At 35.6% G+C, this 23,327-nt stretch overlaps 1 protein-coding gene across 1 annotated transcript; it reads right to left on the reverse strand.

Annotated features, from left to right (window-relative positions):
- Positions 1–3,810: 3,810 nt before the first annotated feature.
- Positions 3,811–23,327, reverse strand: rgs17 (regulator of G protein signaling 17). The gene is made up of 6 exons (XM_051915967.1): positions 23,150–23,327; positions 20,749–20,977; positions 15,020–15,150; positions 9,149–9,223; positions 8,582–8,813; positions 3,811–5,773 (listed from the first exon to the last, which is right to left on the reverse strand). The coding sequence occupies exons 2-6, from the start codon at positions 20,749–20,751 to the stop codon at positions 5,588–5,590; spliced, it is 627 nt and encodes a 208-aa protein (XP_051771927.1). The 5' UTR covers positions 20,752–20,977; positions 23,150–23,327; the 3' UTR covers positions 3,811–5,587.

Consider the following 23,327-nt stretch of genomic DNA (forward strand, 5'->3'; position numbering starts at 1 on the left):
CTTAATAAACAAGTACTGCCGTTCTTGAACTGAACTGCATCACTTTACAATAAACTAATTTCATTACTATAAGTCAAATTTCATTCATTCCACCAAGTTTTGAGAGTTCAGCACAGAATACTGTATTTAAATACGATCAATTATAAAGAAACTGCTAATATTTCCAATATATGTCCATTTCTAAAATTCTTCCAGGAGATTCAGTGTTACTGTCTGCAGATTGCAGTACTTCTATATATACTTGTACAGTATTGTGTTAACTAAACTATTTTGAATAGCAAAAGCATGCCAAATATAAAATATTCTCTTTTTTTTTTTTCTTCTATCAGTTATAATTTACAAAGGCATTATAGTTTGTCCTCTGGTATTAAAAACAACAGAATTATGATTAAATATTAGATCATTTTAAAACACTTTATATTAAATGGGTGACAGTATTTATGAGGTCTCATTTCAGGGCACAGCTCTAAAGAAAGCCTTCAGTGAAGGTCTGATCTGTGTCTGATCTGAGAAGAAGAAAAAAACAGGGCAAGTCTGTATTCTGGAAGAAAAAAATATTGTGACAATGAGTCGAGAGGTTTGAGATTTCATCATGTGATGTATAATAAGCACCAAACACTTGATGATGATGACGATGATGATGATGGAGGTTAAATAAAAAATTATTGTTTTTTTGTTTGTTTGTTTGTTTTGTGCAGAGGACAATGACAGAAGCTGAAAGGCTAAAAATTATCAAATACTCAGTTCACACTTATTTCCAAATCTTGGCTTTAATAGTTTTCTGCATGTGCAAATGTCTTTTGCTTACAGCGTGCATCATGCATTCGATCCAAGAGAAGAGAACAGGCTTTAAAAGACAAACATCTTCCCTTGGGATATTAACTAAATCATAGATCATGGCCTAAACATTCAAGGCACTTCAGGGTGACTGTGATAAACTGTGATACGGGAGTCAGTTTCCCTCCAAAGCCTGTCAAAAATCAGTGAATAATTCTTAATTTTCTTCATAGCATAAACGCACACAGGGCTTCTCTATCCCTTCTAACGATTTTGAAAATGTTTGGTATCTTTATATTTAAATATCTGACAACTGTAACTGGCAGGTTGTTTGTGATATTGAAGCAATAACCAAAAATACCAAGTTTTGTTAAAATATGTAAAGTGACGAAATTCGCAACAATCCTATAGCAATGCGAAGTCAATCGTAGTCAGGCTGTTTTATCAGGAAAACAATTGGAATGTAATTGTGAACTAGTATAATGACACAACAACTGTCTAGAAAAAAGAGCATGATGATGAGGCTATAGAAACACAATAATAAATGAATTATGATTTTAAAGTCAGGCATCAAAAGTTTAATAAAAATGTTACCTGACCTCTTTCCAATTCCATGTGATGTCAAAAAATGATTAATGAAAGAAAAAAGCTGATATACATGAAGCCTTCCTCCTTGTTGCAATATTCATACAATATATTGAGGGTCACTGCAAGGTCATTTAAATTCACATTACCCTGCATGACCCTTCAAATCAATGGCATTAATCTCTTATGAATGTAAAAAGCATATTTCATGTGCTTACAATGAAGAATTGTGACGGGTGCGCAGCGCAGCACACTGGTAATGCTGTTATGCTACCGATCAAGTATTAATAAGTGCTGTTAACACTTTTTTTTCTATAATTACAGCAATCTGTTTATCACATAATGCAAGCACATGCAGGTAACAGGAATAAATGAGTTTTTTTAAAACAGAAAATATATCTTTGCTTGGGCACAAAGTGTCAATATTTTGTTTAAACAGAAAGAAAAGCAACAGAACTAAAGGATGAGAAGTTCAATCGATGGGTTTGAGCTAAAATTCAGCGCCTGCCAGTTCAACGGTGGCTCAAAACAATCAAAATGTGTGCAAGCTACGTTGTTTTTCAAGGCTCGGTCTTCTATATTAAGCATATGGAGAGAACAGAACCAAGAGGTAGATATTCTTGTTCTTGAAAAGCTTGTTTAAAGTGCCCAAAGTAGCCCTTCAACCTTTGCAAAAAAGACTGAAGCACCCTTAAAAACAAGAATAGACACTTGCTTCATCTACAAATAATTCAATTACTTCCCTCCTGCACTGTGTGGCTCCAGAGGCCAGAGTTTTCCATCACTTGAACAAATAAACCTTAGCATGCACAGTACCTTACATTCAGTGTGCAGTTTACATCAATAGTGAACTGTCAACCCACAGTAGACACAACACAGATTTATTTCAGTCTTAAATGAGTAGCTTTTTCATCAAGAAGGATTTTATATATTTATATATTAAGTGACCGAAGAGACTAAGGAATATCAGAAAAGGGCAAATGTAAACCAGTGTTCCACCCAATTTCAGGAAAACATTCCTTAGTCACTAATTATTCCAATATGACAATTAAGATATTTGCATAGGCAATATGGGGTTAGCCCTTAAATAGTATGTTTCCTGAATTCTTTGTGAGTGTAATCATAATTATGTTGAAAAGAATTCAACAAGCAAACAAACAAAAAAATGCTACTCTTCTTCGTAAACCCTCGGTATACCAGCATACATCTCAGTTACAGTATTAGGCTTCAAGTAGATCAAAATAAACATTTAACATTAACAAATAGATGAGGAAAAACTAAGTATAACGAGAGGTAGTGGAAAACCAATGAAAACGAGAGACGGTCCATGCGGACGGCGTTCCTATAATAACATAGCACAGGCTCCACTTCATTTGCTTAGAAAAGGAGCCTTTTGGCAAGAAAGATTATTTTTCCAAGTCATACCATGCTGATAAAATCATTATCAACAGCTGTTAGCCATCACTGTGACAGCCGTCAAGTGAAAAACATCTAAACTCTCTAAATCTGATAAAACATTAGCAGCAAAAATGAAGTTGAGGCATTGAAATGAAACAGGTAACTACTCTCAAAATTACGGTTCATTCTAAATGGGACCAAATGTCATGTTCTTGTAATGAGTGAAAATGTCAAATTTATTCTAATTTACAGGATGATTGCTTTGAATAATATCTTTGTCTGGGAAACTTTCTGTTGATTAATAGATGTTGAAGCATTTAAAAAAAATATTTTATTTAATGATTCTGCCTGTAGCAAAATATAGTACACAATACTAATTTCCTTGCGTTATTTGCTTCCATTTTTTTGTCAATATTGAGAAAGAACATATACTGTAGGTTACCTTTGAGTGATACACTTCAGAGGTATGATTAAAATTTCTCATTTAAATCATCTATTTTGAAAACATTTTTTTTTTTTTAAATTAGCTTTAAAGTGACCCATAAAAATCCTAAATAATCATATATTCACTCTGTTCCCTGTTCAGTAGTTTCAGTGACCTCTATGATGTTGGACTTCCCAGATTACTGACATGTACGGATTGAAATAGTCATACAGATGCATTACTTTTTATTGACACCTATCGTGACACTTTAGTGTGACTCAATATGTCAACCTCTGATTTCTCCCCCCTCAAAAATAGTTCAGTAAATGTCCATGTGTCGTGCAGGGTCTTTCTTTCTTTTTTTTTTTAGAGCAAGACAATTTTGATTTATTGCTCATTTCTTTAATGACATGATTTTTTTTCCTTTTAAAACAAACAAGAAAATTCAATAATTTTGTTTTAGAAATGTGGGAAAGCCAAGCTTCCCATGATGGTTCGCTGCTTCAGTAAGTAAACTATTAGGTAACACCTATTTGGTTCGTAAAACAACATAAATGAAGGACCTACTCACATTGGCTGATGCTCAAACACACGAATACTTCAAAGAAGGATATCTATGCACTCGGTAAAGTGACAAAGGTCTTCATTTTAATGTGGTAAACCTGCAGAGTGAATGGCACTTAACTCTCAGAGCACCAATAAGAAAACCCAACAACAACACACTTGATCATGATTTACTTAACAAACGTTCGTTCATTCATTGGCACAAGAGTTCAGGGAAAGTGACACTTTGAGGTTGGGTATGGTGACCAAAAAAATGTCGGTTTAAATGCAATTCACTCTTGAATTACTCCGCTAAAAGGTGAGAGAGTGGTTTAACACACCAGTATTTTAAATATCGTGTTCTCATGCACTGGCTGCTGCGATTGCAATAGCACACAAATGTCTAGAAAATTGAACAGCAACATTCAAGTTTGAATCCAACAACACAGAGCTGAAAAGCTGTCATTCTTGAGGGACACACGTCTAAACCTCTAAAAAAAAGTCATCTTTATAGTATCATCTTCAACATGATGCTTCCCACAGAGGTTCACATCATATCTGGGTTGAGTATTGCAATGTGTACATGACACAACAGAAGAAACGCATGCTGGAAAAAAGTATTACAAAAGGACTGACTTGTTTTCGCTTTTCGATAACCTGCAGTTTTCCGAGCTGTGAAAATGGCCGAGACTGCTCCACGTTTCAATTAGCAAAAACGAACATTTGGACTCGGAGGCAGAGAACAATTTCCCTGATGGATCCGACTCCGTCGCACCACCTCATCGAGCGGGTCTCGGCGAGCACAGTTATTTTAAATAGACCTAGTGTAACTCTCAAAAACAAGGCATAGTGTTCACTATACTTTTGTTTAATAAAATACATTTCTTTAATGTGTAAGACAATTCGAAGCTCTTTTAAGAACCTCCAGAACGTTGGTGAGTGATTTTCAAGCAATTCTCAGTCAATCCAGCGAAGCTTACAGCCCATGACATACAGTACCTGTGCTTCTCTCTGTAAGTAACGGACTGGGAGGGGCTAGGAGGACTCACACAAAAAAACGGTGTCGTCACCAGCATCAGCAGCTTTTTTGTGCCCTTACTCAGTGTCGAGGCATTGTGATTTTTGCAGAGAGAAAGAAATCTTCATGATTCATTTAGCTGCCCAATCACAACACTAGCTAGCCCTTATGTTTCCCAGTTAAAGAACTGTCGACTCGCAAAGAAAAAGTTTGGACGGCAAGACGGCGATTACGCTTCCCAGCTTCTCATTTACAAAACAATTGGCACAGCTAATTTTCCCTTCGCTTACGAGAGCTTTACAATGTTCTCTCCCCATGACAGCATAAAAAACTTTTTTTTTAATTCAAAAAACATTGTAGTCCGGGGCTTAAATGTCAAACTGGAGTAAATTCCATAACCTTGTATCATGCAAAGGTTTTCTAGCTTAACATCTACCGCTTATCCGTTTGTTTTTTGATTTTCTTAAAAAAAAATAATAACATTATTCAGCTGTCCTCAGACATGTGAGGCATAAAAGATGAAAAGGATCAGGTAGAAAGAACATGAGAGAAAGAGAGAGAGAGTAAACAGGAAGAGAGAAAAGATTTAAAAGAGACAAAACAGGTGAATGAAAAAGACAAGTAAGTTGAGAGTAGGAAGTATGGATCTGTCGGTTTTCCTACATGTTTTTCTGTGTCACAGTTGCCTGAGCAGCTCGTATTGGCACTTAAACAGAACTCAACTTCAGGGTCACTAGTGGATGCTCAGAATTGCTTAACTACTCACTCTTGAAATAAGAAACATCACACCTTTTGAAAGTGGCACCTTGGGGCTTTTTTGTCTCAAATGTTCTTTCTGAAACCTAGGTGTCTAAGCAGGCCCTCTTGCTGTTAAGGAGATCCCTGTAAACAGATGAGTTGAGAAATCGGGGGAAGGAGTCTCTGTGCATGAGGGTGTAGATCTGTAGCTGGGCCTCCTCATACATCGTACTGCTGGGTTCTGCCAGGCTTTGGTTGATGCCTTCCCTCACCCGTGAATCCAAGCTGACCTGCCGTCCGACAACAAAAATACGACAGATCAACAACTTAAAACAAAACTTTACAACAGTTTTTATCTTTGAACTTTACTTTATATTTTACTATACTCTATATGTATTGCATATTGTGATTCATAATATTCTTAAAGGGTTAGTTCACCCATTTCTGTCATTAATTACTCACCCTCATGTTGTTCTACACCCGTAAGACCTTTGTTCATTTTCGGAACACAAATTAAGATATTTTGGTGTTATCCGAGAGTTTTTTTATCCTCCATTGAAAGCAATGAAAATACTACATTCAATGTCCAGAAAAGTAATAAAAACATCAGTGAAATAGTCAACGTGACTACAGTGGTTCAACCTTAATGTTATGAATCGACAAGAATACTTTTTGTGCACAAAAACAAAACAAAAATAATGACTTTATTCAACAAATTTGTCTCTCCCCTGTCAATCTGCTACGCTATTTTCGTTGCAGCGCTTCCAGGTTCTATGTCCGAATGACAGCTCAATATTGGCCGACACCTGTTCACGTGAGCAGCACAAGGCACACATGTGATGCTGACGCAAGAGCCGGCCAATAATGAGCCGGCGTTCCAATGTAAACACGGAAACACAGCACTGCGCCAACTGCATAACAGACTGACAGAGAAGAGGAAAAATTGTTGAATACAGTCGTTATTTTTGTTTTGTTTTTGCAGACAAAAAGTATTCTCGTCGCTTCATAACATTCAGGTTGAACCACTGTAGTCACGTTGACTATTTTAACAATGTTTTTACTACTTTTCTGGACATTGAATGTGGTAATTTCGTTGCTTTCAATGAAGGATAAAAAAAAACCTCTCGGATTTCATCAAAAAATTAATTTGTGTTCTGAAGATGAATGAAGGTCTTACGGGTGTGGTACGATATGAGGGTGAGTAATTAATGACAGAAATTTCATTTTTGGGTGAACTAACCCTTTAATTCAGAGACTAGGTCAGTTTAATTTAAATATGGCAAAAAAATAAATAAATAAAAACCTTTTTTATAAGAACAATCATTATCTTCAAGCTTTATGTAAAATATTATACTGAAAAAAAAATCAGATAAAGGTAAACTTGGGTCGGTAGGTATTTATGTGAACGGATATGATGTTTCAAGCTACATGCTCTTCATCAGACTCAAGTTGTACATAGAAAAAAAAAAAATAGACCCTTAATGTATATACTCATGAATACAATTTAATTTAAATGACAGATGGCAAAGAAAAAAAAAACTATTCAGACCTCACCACCTATTCAGAGAATTTTCGTACACAAAAAATGCTTGCAAGTATCTTAAATTACTTTTATGTGTTTTGGCTATTTTTATATCATTGAACAATCATTATCAGCAAGCTTTGTGTGAAATATTGTACTGCAAGAATTATATATATTTTTATTCAGATTCTAGATTTTTTTTTTAAATGTAGAAAAAAATGCACAAAAAGACTGCTAAAAAACACATTTAATAAGCTCAACAAAACAGATGTAATGTTTCGAGCTACATGCTTTTCATCAGACTCAAATTGTACAAAAAAAAACATACCCATATATAACCTTTAAATACCAATAAACAAAAATTGCACAAAAAATGCTTGAGAATATCCTTTGTTTTGGACATTTTTAGATGATTTATGAATTTAATATGAATATCTTATATTTTATGTCACCATATTTTTTGAGATGCACTGATTGCAATTTTCTTGGCCGATTCCGATTTTTTTGTTAGTGTGATCTGCTGATACTGATTTTTGCCGATTCCGATTTTCTTTCTAAGAACTATAATACAAAATTCTACTTTTCTTCAACACAGTTTTATTTTCATAAAAAAAAAAAAAAAACAAGTACAAAGTCAGTAATAAAATAAGAACAAATAAAAAAATTGCAAACAACAGCACAAATAAATGCTATAGAATAGAGAGCTATGAAACTAAGTTTTTCAGGTTAAGTAGGTTTTTATTCAGGTAAGAAATACTACAGAAATTAAAGTAATCAAAATGTAAAATAACACATCCAGTGTTATTTTACATTGGTTACCTTAATTTCTGTAGTCTTTATGTAAATATTAAAAACAGATTCATTCTTGCCATTAAAGTTATAAAATGTATTCAGTCAAGAGCAGAAAGTGATTTTCTTTGTTCTTTAAATAACATGACAGACAGCAGCAGGAATATTGGACTGCTGTTCCTTTAAGAGTTTATGAACGGACCCAATGCTGTTGCACAACATGCGTTCTCTTTCTCAACTATAACGATCCAAAACTGACTGTGTTTATCTGAATAATCGGCAAGATGGGCATTTTGACATAATTTTGTATGTATTTGACCTTTTAAGCGCAGTAAGTCACTCATTTTGGTACTTGTGACTCTGTTTGACTTCTGTCTCTGTTTGAGACTGAGGGTGGCTTGTTCGCTCCACTTATATAGATCAGTGGTGCTTTTGGTGTGTGCGCAAAACCTGCGGAAATTACTAAAATACAAGCGCTATTTAACCGGAGCGAATGAGACGAGTGTTAAGGCGCCCGCGCGGGTGTGTGTCACTTCACCGGCGGAGAGAAGAGAGCGAGAACGCGCAGCTGACCTTATTGCCTGTGCCGCTGGTAACAAAACGGATCGGCTCGGAATCGGTAAGAAGGGAGACTGATCGGCCGATCACCGATCCGGGCCAATCATGAGGAAAATCGTCCGATTCCGATATCTGGCCGATCGATCGGTGCATCTCTACATATTTTATTTATGAATGTATTGCAGCCACAGACAGCACTGTTTATTTTTTATGCACCCCATAATCTAACCTCTTTTGGCGAAAGAATGGAGACGTAGTCTTCATAAATGATCCTGGCTTTTTCTTCGATAGCTGATGGGTTAGTTTCTTTCTTCAGTTCCTCACAGGAGATCCAGAACATCAGGTTTTCTTCACTGTACTCAGACCGCAAGAACTCCCGGAAAACATCCCTTCCCTCTGGAGAGCGCATCATCATCTCAAAGCTCCGTGACCAGGCAATCACCTCATCCAGTGTGGGACGCCTTCAAATTTGAGACAATGAAAAAAAAAGCAGGAACTACCCATATAAAATAACTTTATTTCAGGTGTCAGTAAATAAAGTGCATGTAAATGGTATTAAAGGATTGATTAGAAATTAAATTGCCCCAAAAAGTACTTGGACACAAACTATAAAGAAACTGTGAGATTTTTAGATGATTTTCCTTATTTTAATTCAGTTAACAAGATTGCAGTTCCATTTTAAGGGAATGTTACTCATTTTAACAGGACATTGGAGGTATGAACAGACGCAAGCACTATATAAAAAAGCAGCAAACATCTTGTCCCTATACAATAATAGATGTTTCTAACAACTCACTGTTCCTCTGTTGCTTCTATGCTATCCATCTTTGTACATGTTTGCCTCTCTGAACGTTCCCTTCTGTCTTCATTCCTAGGGTGAGGAGAGAAGTGTTAGACACAGCAAAGTCTCTGTGGCATTTGAAACATGTTGTGTTGATCATCATGCAAGGTTATACAGTTATGGTACAACTAGATTTTGGAGCCTACCAGCTGCTATTACACTACATAGCCATTCAAGCTTTTAAAGGGTCATATCATACACATATCATACCAAAAAAAAAACAACTGTCATTTTTAACAGAAAAAAAAAAACTGGCAGCTGTAGTTGCCTGAATAATTCTGTAAAAATATGTTACAAATGTAAACATATTTTTGAACAACCTGTACATTTTACAATTTAAAACTGGAATTTACAAAAAGAAAAAAAAGAGTAAACTCTTTTCTGCTGATTTAGCAAGGCCATGCTGCTACTAAAGTCTGTTTTGTACATTTAACATACACTGACATCCAGCATAATAATAAGGGTGGTAAAGAGAAAATCACGCAATGAATCAAATTTTATATAAAATATTAATATATAGAAGGTGCACTTAGCTGTCATGCACACAAATACAAAACACCATCATGACACTAAAATAATGCAATATTAATTTAACAACATAAGATAGCACAAAATCCTAACTGATATCAAAAAATTCTGGGAATGTCAGTTTACGTCTTTTCACTGTAAATTATAATATTGCAATTATTATGATTGCAAAATATGCATAATATATACTCAAATATTAAAGTATTTTGAGAGCGTAGGTAGGGACACTGACTTGATTATTATATCATTTGCTGTGCTTCATAGGAGTGGGCAGAGCTAACAAGATCTTTTGGCACATTTTGGCCCTGTCCCAAATGGCACCCTAAACACTCATGGCCTTCCTACGAGTCCGCACTTTCGTGACGTAACGTCGCTTTGACTGTTGGGAAGAAGTCTGCCGCGGAGCTCGCACCAGTGCATAGAAGTGTGCCATTTGGGACAGGGCCTTTGCTTGTTTTGACTCTCTGATTGGTGTAATTTTCTGTACAGCATCATGGGTAATGTAGTTTTTCACCACGAATTCTGCTGTTAGACACCATTATTTTGAAATAATGCGGGCTAACAGCTTCAACAGAAGCAAACAGTATTGATTGACAACCTCGTAGCTCACAGTAAGGCTGTCTTTAAAGGTTCATAAGTTATCGTTAAAAATCAATTTCCCTATGGAGAAACTGAATGGAGTTTTTGCCTCCGGAACCCGACTGTTGCACTCTGTCATAACAGAACTTATTGCTAACCAATTAACAGTTAACGGCTTTTTTACAGTCTTTTACTGTTAAAATTACAATAAATTTTTACAGTGTAAACGGTTTAAAACTGAATTTTCCTTTTGAAATAAAAGTTTGATGTACAAATGTAAACATATTATAACTTATACCAGGGGATTTTAAACTTTTAATGGCCCAAATATGATGAAATATAAAGTCTCTGGGCCTTTTATTTGTTAAACAGTAAGCATGATATTATAAAGACAACATACTTTTTAAATTATTCATTTTAAGTTAAATTATAATGGAATGAACAATAATAGTGGAAGTTAAATTAAATTATAAATTTAAGTTAAATTATAATGAAATAATAATAGTCATATAACATTATAACTGTATACTGTTAAAATATTTTTTTTTTTTCAGAGAGGACACTCAAGCACCCCCTTCTGACCCCCAATTTGAGAAAAAACAGACTAACACTAAAAAGTCTAACCATATTCTAAAGTAATAAAATTTCTCCTCTAGTCCACCAACAGCATTTACTGAAACTAAGCTACAAATTACAGGTGAACATCCACTGCGTTTCTCAATCCAAGTCTCTGTAGAGCAAGTATAATTGGGATTGTTAGCCATGGGGTTCGACAAGCTGACAAGACTCTAAATATATAACATGTACTACACAGCTGTTTTGCATGTGATGTGGGACAGAAATAGCCGTTTACTGAGCAGATAATGGCAGCGTGTGTGGGGGGATGGCTGTGGAAACCCGAGGTTACAGAGTAGGGTGCCTCTTCAATGTTTGCTTTATTTCATGCAATATTTGTATTCATTTGTGTTATTTTTAGTCTCCTGCAAGCTGTGCTATGGCCTTTCCAATCTTTCTTTGTTTTTTTACAAGCTAATGTTGCTTATGTTGCTAAATGTATGAGCATGCTTAAAAGTGCACTCATTAATAATCAAATAAATGCGCCATGTTAGCTTACACACTGAGACAAAGCCTCTTCCACAAAAAGGCTATGCTAACCTACAACAATGCCTATACACAAAACAAATAAATAAATGTCACTGGATCATTCCTGTTACACAGTACTTCTTGAAATCTGTAATGTTAGAAAATAAAAAGATAAGTTATAATTTAAGGAAGCAATTAAATAAAAGGGTATACCAGACAAAAATATGCTTTTCTTAAAATCTAAAAATGTTATAAATTATAGCTTGATTATTTCACAATAGCAAGGCATGTTAAAAATTAACAGGCTGCCTAACAGGATGGAAATAAAGAGCTAAATTCCTATTGCTCAGTCGAGGATTGAGAGATAACTTACACAATGGCATCAACCTGAGGATATATTTAAGTAGGGAAAGTAGTGAAAGAAATAGTGTTCACTTAATCATGATGATTAAAAAGATAATTAATGTGAATTCTATCTTTAAAAATTGTGAGTTTAATATTTTATCCAATAAATTAAGACTTAAATGATGGGGACATAAAATATACTGCATTCTAGGAATGAGCCCACTAACATTTAGCAAATACACTACTGTTTAAAAGTCTGGGTCAGCAAGATTTTTTGGCGTCTTCAGTGTTCATCACTGTCACTTTTTACCCAGCCGTCCAATCACAGTGAATGGGGGCAGTACAAATACCCAACCGACCAACCGTCACACCTGCTTGTACAGCGGCAACAGACGACGGAACAAAATCATTTAAAACAAGAGCCAGAGCAAATATTTAACATTTTATCAACATTTTTATATTCAGAATCAAACTATCTGCAAAATCATATACTAGTAACACTTCCGCGGATGTTCCATATCATAGCAACCAAAGCGTCTCAGCTGCAAAAAAATGCTGCAGCGCCCTCAAGTGCTCGCAGCTGTGTTTTCAGAAAGCGCTGACGTTTTTAGCTGGCTAAAAAGGCTTTGGTGGACACACGGCCTAAGGATGCATCAAGTGACAGTAAAGACATTATAATGTTCCAAAAGATTTCTATTTCAAATAAAAGCTGTTCTTTTGAACTTTCCATTCATCGATGAATCCTGAAAAATCAAGGTTTCTGCAAAAAATATTAAACAGCACAACTTTTTTCAACATTGATAATAATAAGAAATGTTTCTTGAGCATTAAATCAGCATATTAGAATGATTTCTGAAAGATCATGTGACACTGAAGACTGAAGTAATGATGCTGAAAATTCAGCTCTGCTATCACAGGAATAAACTGAATTTTAAAATATATTAAAATAGACTGTGATTATATATTACAATATTACTGTTTTTACTGTATTTTTGATCAAATAAATGCAGACTTGATGATGAGCATGCAAGACTTTTCAAAAACCTTACTGACCCCAAACTTTTGAACGATGTGTACCCGAGGCAGGTGATGGTGATGAAATACTCTCAAACTAAAGCTTCACGATTCTGGATAAACTGAGAATCACAATTATTTTGTTTAAAATAGATATCATGATTCTCCCACGGTTCTGTACAGACAACTAAACAAAATAACATGACAAAATATTAATTGCTGCAGTCTATTTAAAAATATTTCATTAAAAAAAAAATAGGTGAATGAATGATTTAATGACTCACTCATAAAGGCTTCACTTGTTTCATTACTGATTGAATCAGCATTTTTGAACAAATCTCTTGAATGAATGATTCAACGACAAATACATTTTTTTAACAGTCACTTGTCGCCATCTATTGGTGCAACAATGTAATTGATACAATTTTTATTTGAAGCATCAAAACCGGGTGTGACTCATACATCCTGAAAAGTGAAGCTGCGGGCTCTTTGATCGCCCCCTGGTGGCTGGATGCAGTACAGGTCATAAACCCCGCACTCTACATGTAAAGGAAAGGCACTGGAGTCAAAATAAAAAAAATAAACTACACTTCCAATAACATTTTCCAAAAGATGGTTTTGGTCATTTAAGGTAGTTGTTATCACACTGATATATGTTCAAATGTTTGATTTTAGCTAGCAATTTGATGCTATAGAAACGGGGTGTGTTGTTATGATTGACAGTTGTGATCGACAGCTTCTCTGAGGACTGTCGGAGCTTTGAGGGGAGATCGAAGATATATAACTAACTATTAATTTTCTGATTTCTGTGTTATTTCACACCGACAAAATGAGTAGTTCAGCAGTAAACTGTACTAACCGACCTACAGGATCTGACGGATCACTGAGCTTTTTTCGGTAATGTTAAATGTGGGCTTTGTAAGCCAATTAATAAATGTTATTAGCTAAGATAACACGCCTAACTTTGCCATGTCGGGAAAAAGCAGGTGATCGTTATCTGGCAGTTACAAATTATTTTTATGGGTATAAAATAATAATTAGCAGGACAAAACTAATGATAGCCTACTCTAAATAATTATAGAGCACTGTCTACAGCAGTTGATCTCCTGTAACATTAGTTCAACTTTATTTAAAATGGCAGGACCGTTTCTGACATTTTAGAGTTGTTTCTAATGGCATATTATATTGAGTTTATCTACTGAATTTGCTGTTTCAAAAATATTATTGCTCTAGAAACAGAATAGCCTATTATTTTATAGGTAGAATTTTAAATTGTGTATAATTTATATAGCCTATTTAAAATACATCAATGACGCAGACGTCTGGGCGGAAGTTTGATACCGCGACTCCGCCTCCCGGCTCAACTGACGATTCCTTCTGCGCATGCCCAGGCTCCAAACTGACGTTTTTGCGTAACATGTCAACGCCCATCATCGTACGTTTTACATTCAGTCCATTACAATGGAAGGAAGCAGCGTTGCGTCGTCCATCTTTTTTTTAGTCTATGGTCAAAACTCAAAGTACTTTCAAAAGGTGATTTACTCTATTTTGATTGCTACTGTAGACATCAGTGTTTATATCCAAACTATAAACATTTATCCAAGTACTTCTGTTATTGTAACAGTGATATATTGATACTGTGTGGTTGAAAAGACTGTTTGTGAAGCTGTTTTATACCTATAGACCTTATGTAGCCCCTTTTCAGAGCTGCGCTCATTGTGTTCTGTCTTCCGGTTTGTATTTCCACAGCATGAAGGTAAGATCTTACGGATTTATGAATGAACCTCTCAGTTTAAACCCTTCCTGGTCTACTGATGTGTTACGACATCCGCTTCAAACAATACAATGCTCATGATAACTTTCGTTAACTCTACAATAAGTAAATCCACTTCACCAGCTATTTACTCTTCAACAGCGATGCCATACAAATATACAGAGCTACCGGAAAAAATGAAAGTTCAAACACAAAATTCTAAAGATGGCTGTGCGCTTGTTTCTCTGGCGCATAAGGTCTATACATGACAACTGCTCTCTCTGGCTCAGCAGCAGCGCCAACACAGATTTGAATGTTCCGCTGTGATTGTACTTGTCAAAGGTTTAATAGACATAGCCGAATCGTTGTCATTTAGGAATAAGAAAGCATGGGTGTCTGAATCAAGATCACAATCTTTTAGCGATTAATTGTGCAGCTCTATGTAAAACTCATTTCTAAGCAAATAGCTTCATGCAATTACATAATTTCACTGACAGAAAAACATAATGAAAGATGTGATGTACCAGAGGCATTTGCAGCATCCACACCAACACAGACAGCAGGTGTTGGGCCTCGGGTGACCAGGCGCCTGTGGGGGTCCTTCAATACGTCCCTGCTGCCTTTTCCTCATTTCAACTCCACTCACACTCTGAGGCTGTGGACAGACACATCTGATTAGAAACAAAGCAGTGGGGGCTTGGGAACTGTGTTAGCTGAAGTATCTTGTTAACTACAGATGCTTCTAAATCTAAAGTAAGCTTGAAAGGCATGATTAATTATTTGGAGTTTCTAGGAGAGAGATTAATGGTAGGGTTATGGTAGCTTTTCCAATGGAAGCAATCATAAGGATGCTCAGAATCTGGGCATGTTGGACTCTGTCCTACTCTACTGTTGGATGCTTATTCAGCTCAAATCCATGTGAGAGTGTGTCTGTAGAGATTGAACAAAAGAGAGGCAGACAGATAGACAGAAAGTAAAGAAATCCCCTCTTCAGACTACACATTCATTCCTCTGGCAAGACGCTAAATTAGTTTGAGCTGTAGGAGGGTGAGAGAGAGAGAGAGAGAGAGAGAGATGCGCTAACTCCCCCACCGCTGAACACAAACAGGCAGTAGTAGTGTGGGGATCTCACATGTTCTAACACAAGTGCAAATGCAACAGTTTTCTTTTTAGGAAGTAAACAGTTTATAAAAACGCAATGACTGTCACTTCCTGTTTCTTAAAATACACGAAATATAAACATATGAATCCTCTCTAAAAGATGTATTCTACAAGGGAAAACTAATTAGGTAAATAGGTAAGATACATTGTTAAGGAAAAAAGTCTTTGAAAATTAGTCTTAATGAGTCATCAATATTTTTGGTCCATTTTCCTGGAAAAAGAAAAAAATGTACAGTTTAAATGTGTTTTTTTCAACAGTTAGGAGCTCACTATTACTTGTACACTGGCTAAAAGCCACAAAATTTCATAATGTCTTTACATTGGAAGCTCGGCTCCATATAAGAATAAATATATGCAATCTGCACAAATCAACATTTTTACTAGTACATAGGCAACTAGAGAGCAGACGTGAAATAAAATGGTTTTCAATAAATTCTTCCATGTTGGGTTCCCAATATCACTGGCTTGTAAAAAACAACATCAGAGCACAGATTGTAACCACAAACATTTTAACTGCATGCGTTTCCAAGAAGCCCTCTATCGGGAGAGAAAATAAGCAAGTGTTTTTCTGTGAGCTCTGCTCTACTCTAACCGTGATCCATCAACATACCATTAACATGTCATTGAAACACATGGCTGATTATTCTGTTTGACAGTTTTATTAATAGTGACCATATGGTCTTGGTACTATAGAAGCACCTTGCCTGCATACACATGAACATTGTGATTCAAAAGATATATTTTGTCATATGTGATTCTGATCACTGATAAATGAACTAAAAAAAATAATAAAAAATGTGTAACTTACTATCATTAATTAAAACTATTAAAAATTACTTTTGTTAATTGAAATGAAGCTAAAATATAAATAAAACTAACAAAATGAAAGATGTTGCCTTGGCAAAAAACTAAAGCTAAATAGAAGTATATATAAAAAAACTAATAAAAATGACAAAAGCACATAATAAAATTACTAAAACTTAAACTAAAATTAAACTAAATAAAAAAGCTAATTCAAAATATTAATAAACAATATAATAGTATATAAATAATACAAAAACACTACTTGCTCACTATATAACAGGTCTTCAGAAGCCTTAAGCTCAGTAAATTAATGATCTAACAATGAACAATACTTCTACAGCATTATTAACCTTAGTTAATGTTACAGATGGACTCTTATTGTAAAGTGTTACCATTTCATACAAATCCAAAGTCATGCTTAAAAAGACAGCCATCTTTAAACATCTACACATACATATGTATATTGTATGAATACTCTCACACATTATTTGCTTCTATTTTGGAACACTTGATGATTATCTAATCAAAATAGCAAAATATGTGTTACAGTGACGATAAAAAAGAGAACTGAAATCGGATGCATTTCTGATTTGTTTCTGTTGGCTGCATGAACATCAATTTGCTTTCTCATGTCACTAGCTTTAAATATGCAACTTTGCTTGCAAACGAATACATAAAAATGACCAGCTGGATATAAACTAATGCAAACAGATGGTAACAATCGTAACATTCAACATTTGGGTCAGACTTGCGTGTATTTTTGTCACACTGTTTTGACCATTTGAGGTATTACTAATGTTTGCGTCCTCTCAGCCTTGATGGCAAACCTGCTGCTGTTTCTCCACTAATGCAGCATCTAGTCAACAAATTAATTACCTTATAATGATATGACAACGTAGTGTAGTGTACTGTATACATACCGATACCGTTTCATTGTCAATGTTTTAAATCTGCATCTGAATTGTCCCGCTCTGTGCATCGCGCAACCTCACGTCAAAACAAACTCCATGAGGTGTCAGTGATAGTTTTTATTTCTCCTCTTGAGGCCGCTCTTGTACTGTAAAATGACAGCGGACCCTACTCAGCCAATCTAGCAACGGAACCAATACGAAAAAACTATCGGTATGGATTTTTGCTGATAACCAATTGTTCCAGCAATTGGTTATTAGTGCAATTAACCTCTAGTCTTAATTACCATTTTAACAGGTCCTTAATTTGGGGATGGAAAAACAGCGATAGAGCCTAATGTGACTATTAATCTTCAAACGGCGTTGATTTAATTAAATAACATGGACGAGAAGCATGGCGGAACGAATGAAGGAGACGCACTGAATGAAACTGCACATTCATTCCCTGACAGTAGATGGTGCTTATATTGTGCACAAAAAGTATTCTAAAATTGAGGTGGAACCACTGCAGTCACGTCGACTGTTTTAATAATGTCTTTAGTACCTTTCTGGAACTTTAAAGTGCTGTCTATGGACAAGTCATATACCTCTTGAATTTTATCAAAAATAACTTAATTTGTGTTTTGAAGATGAACGAAAGTCTTACGGGTGTGGAACGACATGAGGTGAGTAATTAATGACAGAATTTTCATTTTTGAGTAAACTAACCCTTTAAGTTTAAAGTAGACCTATAAATACATAATTAAATACAGTTTGAAGAAGAAATATTTAAAAACCTTGTGTACTTTTTGTATTCTAATAAATGAAAAAAAAATTGCTTGTAAATGTCTTTTTGTATCCTTTTCTTAAGACAAAACACATTATTTGATAAATATTGCACCTGAGAGCACCTCTAAAGTTTTTTAATGCGCTCCTAAATTTTTCAACTTAAGAGCACATGGGCTCTTTGGGAAAAAAAGTAATCGTCTATACTCCTTGGCCGTAGAAAGATGTGTTCAGTGTGTGCGCACTATCTAGTGGACTTTTGTTTTCAAGCGCTCTAATCACTCGCACATACACCATTCTGCACGCACCATCCACGCGGACACAAAAATTGGGCTGCATGTCACAGGTACCATCGCGGAACACAGACAGCCAAAGTATACTTTGGGCTTTATTATAGGTTTGTCTGAAGAATAGACAGAGTTAAAGTCAAAATGGTTTCAACAGACATAAGGCTGAATAAATGATGGCAGACATTTCATTTTAGGGTAAACTATCCCTTTAACCCTGTCCCTTTGGCCTTCATCACAAATAAATGGGACTTGCCTCATCTCTACAAGTTGTTTGCATGAATCACAAAATAAAAAATGTGACAATACACTGGAAACAATGTTAAACATGATGCCCCACACTATGACCTCATCAGATTTGTTCATTTTAGCACAAAGCTTATTGAAAAGGGATCTTTTGCCAGCACAAACACCATATCACATCACCTAGATATCTGATCCAAATATTTAGGGACAAACAGTCTGGCCACTAAACAGACAAGCTGGAGGTCTGGGATGGTATCAAATTATTATTTCCCAGTATGGTATTGGTAAATATCCCATAACCACTTAACCACAGGGCATTTGGTTGGCTGACTTTTTGTCGCAATGTGTGGTGCATAATTTAAAGATTACTGCCGATTGAAATGCATTGCTGTGATAAAGGACAAAAACCAAAGAACAGACTGTTTTGATGTAAGAAAACAGCTTTAAATATATTACACTCTCTCAAACAAATATATAAAGCACACTGCATATGAAAGTAAACATTGTTTACAATCTGTTATTAGTAGTATTTGTACTAGAGTAATAGCAGTGTGCTGTCTCATTACATAGCATCAAAATTAACTCAACATTATTGATATTACATATGTTATACGTTTTTTGTCTGAATCTCTGAATCCTCTCCTATAACAATACCTATTATAATAATATTATAGGTTAATATTATAGCATTTTAGAATTGTTGTAGATAAATTATAGTTAAACAAAGACCTTCAAACAGAAACCTTACCTCTAAATTCATTCTTTCACTTAAAAATGTGTTGCGATAAACAGCCCTTCTACCTGGCGATGAAAGCTCAGTGTGTCTGGGATGTAATGTGAACACGAGAGTTTACCATAATGGAGCCATATAAACAAGATATGCAAAACATAACTACTATCAGTTATTCAGTGCCAGGCAATGGAAAAAATGCATCCTGATGCAAAACACACTGAGGAGTCCCTTTGTTCACATCTAGAGCACTCACCAACAACTCTGCACAATATGTAAAACAGGAAGTTGTATATTGAGGAAAAAGCAATTATATACAGACTCGAGTCTGATTTCATAGGTAATCATGTATAGGATATAATTTTAATACGTGATAAGCTCACTCATTCTGTTTTCAGATATTTTTGGTAAATTTCAAGTAAATATTCTGTCAAAACTCATTTAATGTAAGTTTATATGTGTGTATCTCCATGGCTTTAAAGGGATAGTTCACCCCAAAAAAACGAAAATTCTGTCATAATTTACTCACCCTCACGTCGTTCAAACATTTATCACTTTATTTCTTCTGTGGAACACAAAAGAAGATAAAAGGTAACAGCATTGCCCTGAACAACAGCCACTATTGACCAGTCAGTATTCCAGAAAGCCATGTAATAATTTACATATTTAAAAAAAAAAAAAAAACTTTACACTTTACACATGACATGGCTACAACTGAAACAAAACAACAACACTAATCTGAATGAGACAATTATTCTTCAGATATATAACTAAAAGTTCAATTTTAGACTGCATATCTTCAAAGAAATATTTTTCTTTTCAAGTAATGACTACTGAATGGATTACAAATGCTTTTTATAATCTGAACGTATTTTTAACGTTTAAAATAATGAAAGATGTTTCATTAATTGTGCATATTTCTAACAACAAGCATTTGAGTGCTCACTTCCTCGCTTAAAATACATCACAGTCTGCACTCGGGAATTACATTACAATGTGTGCATATGACTCTGCATGTGAGCATGCTCAGATGCTGCAGTTGTCCCGCCTCTAACCCCGTTCACCCACTGGAAGTCTCGTGCGCCCTTGTGCACTTCCCCATACACATTCCAGGGCAGCAAGTGATGCATAGCACAGGCCATGGCTGGCTGCACAACAGAAGCCTCCTAGAGCTGTTACCCACAAAGCCTAGCTCGAGAAACATCACACCACACTTCCGATACATGTGATAATCACACCGGGGCCAATTTCGCCCACATTTCTCACCTTGCGCTGCATCACACCTCTGCTCGGCAAACACGTTTTGTGATTTTCCAGATCATCAATGCTGGAGAGAACCACCCCTAACTTACCATGCAAATTAGCAGCGATCCATCCGAAGATCAGGTAAGAAAATCATGACGGTAATGTCAAACGTTGAGACGGGCAGAGTGCTGGAAAACAAATTGTGGCCTCTTGTGTCTTCTCTTATCATGCCTGATGGAGAACGCAGGAGGTGGGTGGAGGTAGGTTTCAAACACCTGGTATTTGCAGGCACACCCTTTCCTTGAGTCAAGGGCTAAATGATCCAGGATAAGACATCTGAGAAATAGATCAAACCAAAAAGAAAGCATCAGAACTGCTTTAATCTTGGGCTATAAGTTTACTCCAGAGTCCAAACCAAAAGATTAATGGTAATAACTCACATTCTCACAAACTGATTACAAATTATAACCTATTATTCAAATTTGTAAATCTTTTAGATTACACTAAGAGTCTAATCTGATTACTTCTGGATTTTTCATCATCTAATTCTTATTTAATTAGTGTTTGATGTGAAAATAATACTATACTAATTGACAAAAGAAGCACTTAAATAACACAAAGAACCTTAAAGTCTACTTTCTAAATGCATGTTACAGATCTTATTGTAACGATTCATCCATCTGTTTCTTTTTTTTCTGTTTCTTTCTTTTCTCTACTTTTCTTTTTTTTTTTTTTTTTGAGTGAAAATAGTGAAAATGACAGATTTCTCTCTGGTTAGGAATGCAGGATTTCTCCAATCATTTAGTCCTCTTAAACGCCGCCCCTGCGAGCTTACGTTCATTAACCTCCACTTTTGAGTGCAACGCCCACATCTCAAAATCCAGTCAACAACCACATCCTGCGCTACATTTTTTTTTTTTTTTTTTGATGATGATGATGATAATTCATTTCACTCAGATGTATGTCACAATACGACAGACAAGATCTTTCGCTACTTTCATTTTATTGCAACTTTAAATGAATTATTGCATGTACTGATGAAAATCAAATCACTGGTTTAAATGTTTTAAAGTACTAATTAACCTTCCTTTCATTAAACGTTATTAAACTAGATAATTTGACTGGTTATTGAGTAAATTTGGGTCTTTAGTGGGGAATATAATATAAGACATTGCATTTGGAAAGCAAAGACTGCATTATTCAGGGATATTGTTCCCATAAAATCCATAAATTAACTATAATTTAATTATGTGCATTTTAAAATGTACTGTACATGTCCTCCATTAATATTTGACACAATAACCCTTAAACCTAAACTTTCAAACTATCTAGATAAAATGACCATTTTGGTTATGTTTTAACCCGACATTATGGAAAAATAAAAATAAGTAAACACTTATGCAATGCACTGCAGTACCAATTAATCTTAAATTATCGACCACAGCAAACTGCAATAAACCTGACTATATCAACAATAGAAGAAAGTAACCCCTATACTGAAGTATAAAGTATACATTTACTGACTCATTTTCTGTGCATTTTTAGTGTTTAAAAGAAAAACAACCTTGTACAAAAGTTACAATCTGTGCATTTCATTGCAGTTCATCTTTTTTGACACCCAAAATGTTCCCCATAGTAAACAGATTGTTTCACACAACCAGCTGCATTTTAAAACCAGAAGCACAAGTGAATGGGAGGAACTTCAGAACTTGTATGATGATGAATGGTCGAGCAATCAGCCCTCCTCCGGAAGGAAACTCTTTTAATATCACGTAGGCTTTCATCAATAACTGAATGCAAGCAAAATAACTACTGGCAAGTCCGAGAAATGGAAACAAACTCAGCCCTTCCGTATTGTTTTATTTAAAATCAGTCGTTAAAAAAATCGTCGGCTACCATAAACGTAAATGTAAAAGATACATTTGTACAAGGAGTCACAGTTTAACGTCTGATAACAAAATAATACAATGCTCCGTGATATATAAATATACACGGCTGTCATCCCGCTATTCGCCTTCATTCCCCGTTGCAGTGGCTGTCTGTGGAATCAAAGCGGCTGTGTGTCAAAACCTACAGAGGATCCTACCTAGACAGCATTTTTAGTTATCGTTGAAACACCAACGATCGTTTGAACGCCCATAAAAAAGCCCCCAAATACTGTAAAGCGTTACAAATGCTGTTGGAACGTTTCAACCGCTCGAATAATGTCCAAAAATGCTGTCTAGGTAGGCATCTCGCTAGGTTTTGCGACACAGCCAGCATCTTTACTAAAGTCATCGCAGGTAAAGCCCAAACCATATCTATCACAAAACCGCGCAGTGCAATTGAAAGTAATGTGCAAACTGTTTGCTAAAGCAGCGCTTTTTAAACAAATTAAGTGTAGCTGCCACTTTATTACATTTTCGCAGCGGCTCTTTGATTTTCTAAGCGCAAGGAGGCAACGGCTAGCGCGTTAGCTGGCGAGCTAGCGGTACCGCCGAGACCGTTAAAGAGCGTATGTCGCCTTACCCCTTTTGTTCTAGATGTCAGTCTTCTAAAGGGGTGTCGTTACACGTGTTTATGCGGATATCGGGGGTATCACGCGTTGAGATTGCATGCTGCCGTTTTATCTCCATCAGCGGTGTTTTCCGTCCATCCGCCCAACTTCAGCACCGAGCGAGCCAGTGGAGACGCCCTGCGCATGCGC

This window comes from Ctenopharyngodon idella, chromosome 13, assembly GCF_019924925.1.
Source record: "Ctenopharyngodon idella isolate HZGC_01 chromosome 13, HZGC01, whole genome shotgun sequence".
In the NCBI taxonomy this organism is placed as follows: domain Eukaryota; kingdom Metazoa; phylum Chordata; class Actinopteri; order Cypriniformes; family Xenocyprididae; genus Ctenopharyngodon; species Ctenopharyngodon idella.

Excerpts from the sequence above, each read along its gene's own strand:
- rgs17 (XM_051915967.1), bottom strand. Across the intron at positions 9,224-15,019 it reads GGATGCTGCAAATGCCTCTG|GAATGAAGACAGAAGGGAAC; the intron begins GTACATCACATC and ends TCCTCACCCTAG. Across the intron at positions 8,814-9,148 it reads ATAGAAGCAACAGAGGAACA|GCGTCCCACACTGGATGAGG; the intron begins GTGAGTTGTTAG and ends TCAAATTTGAAG.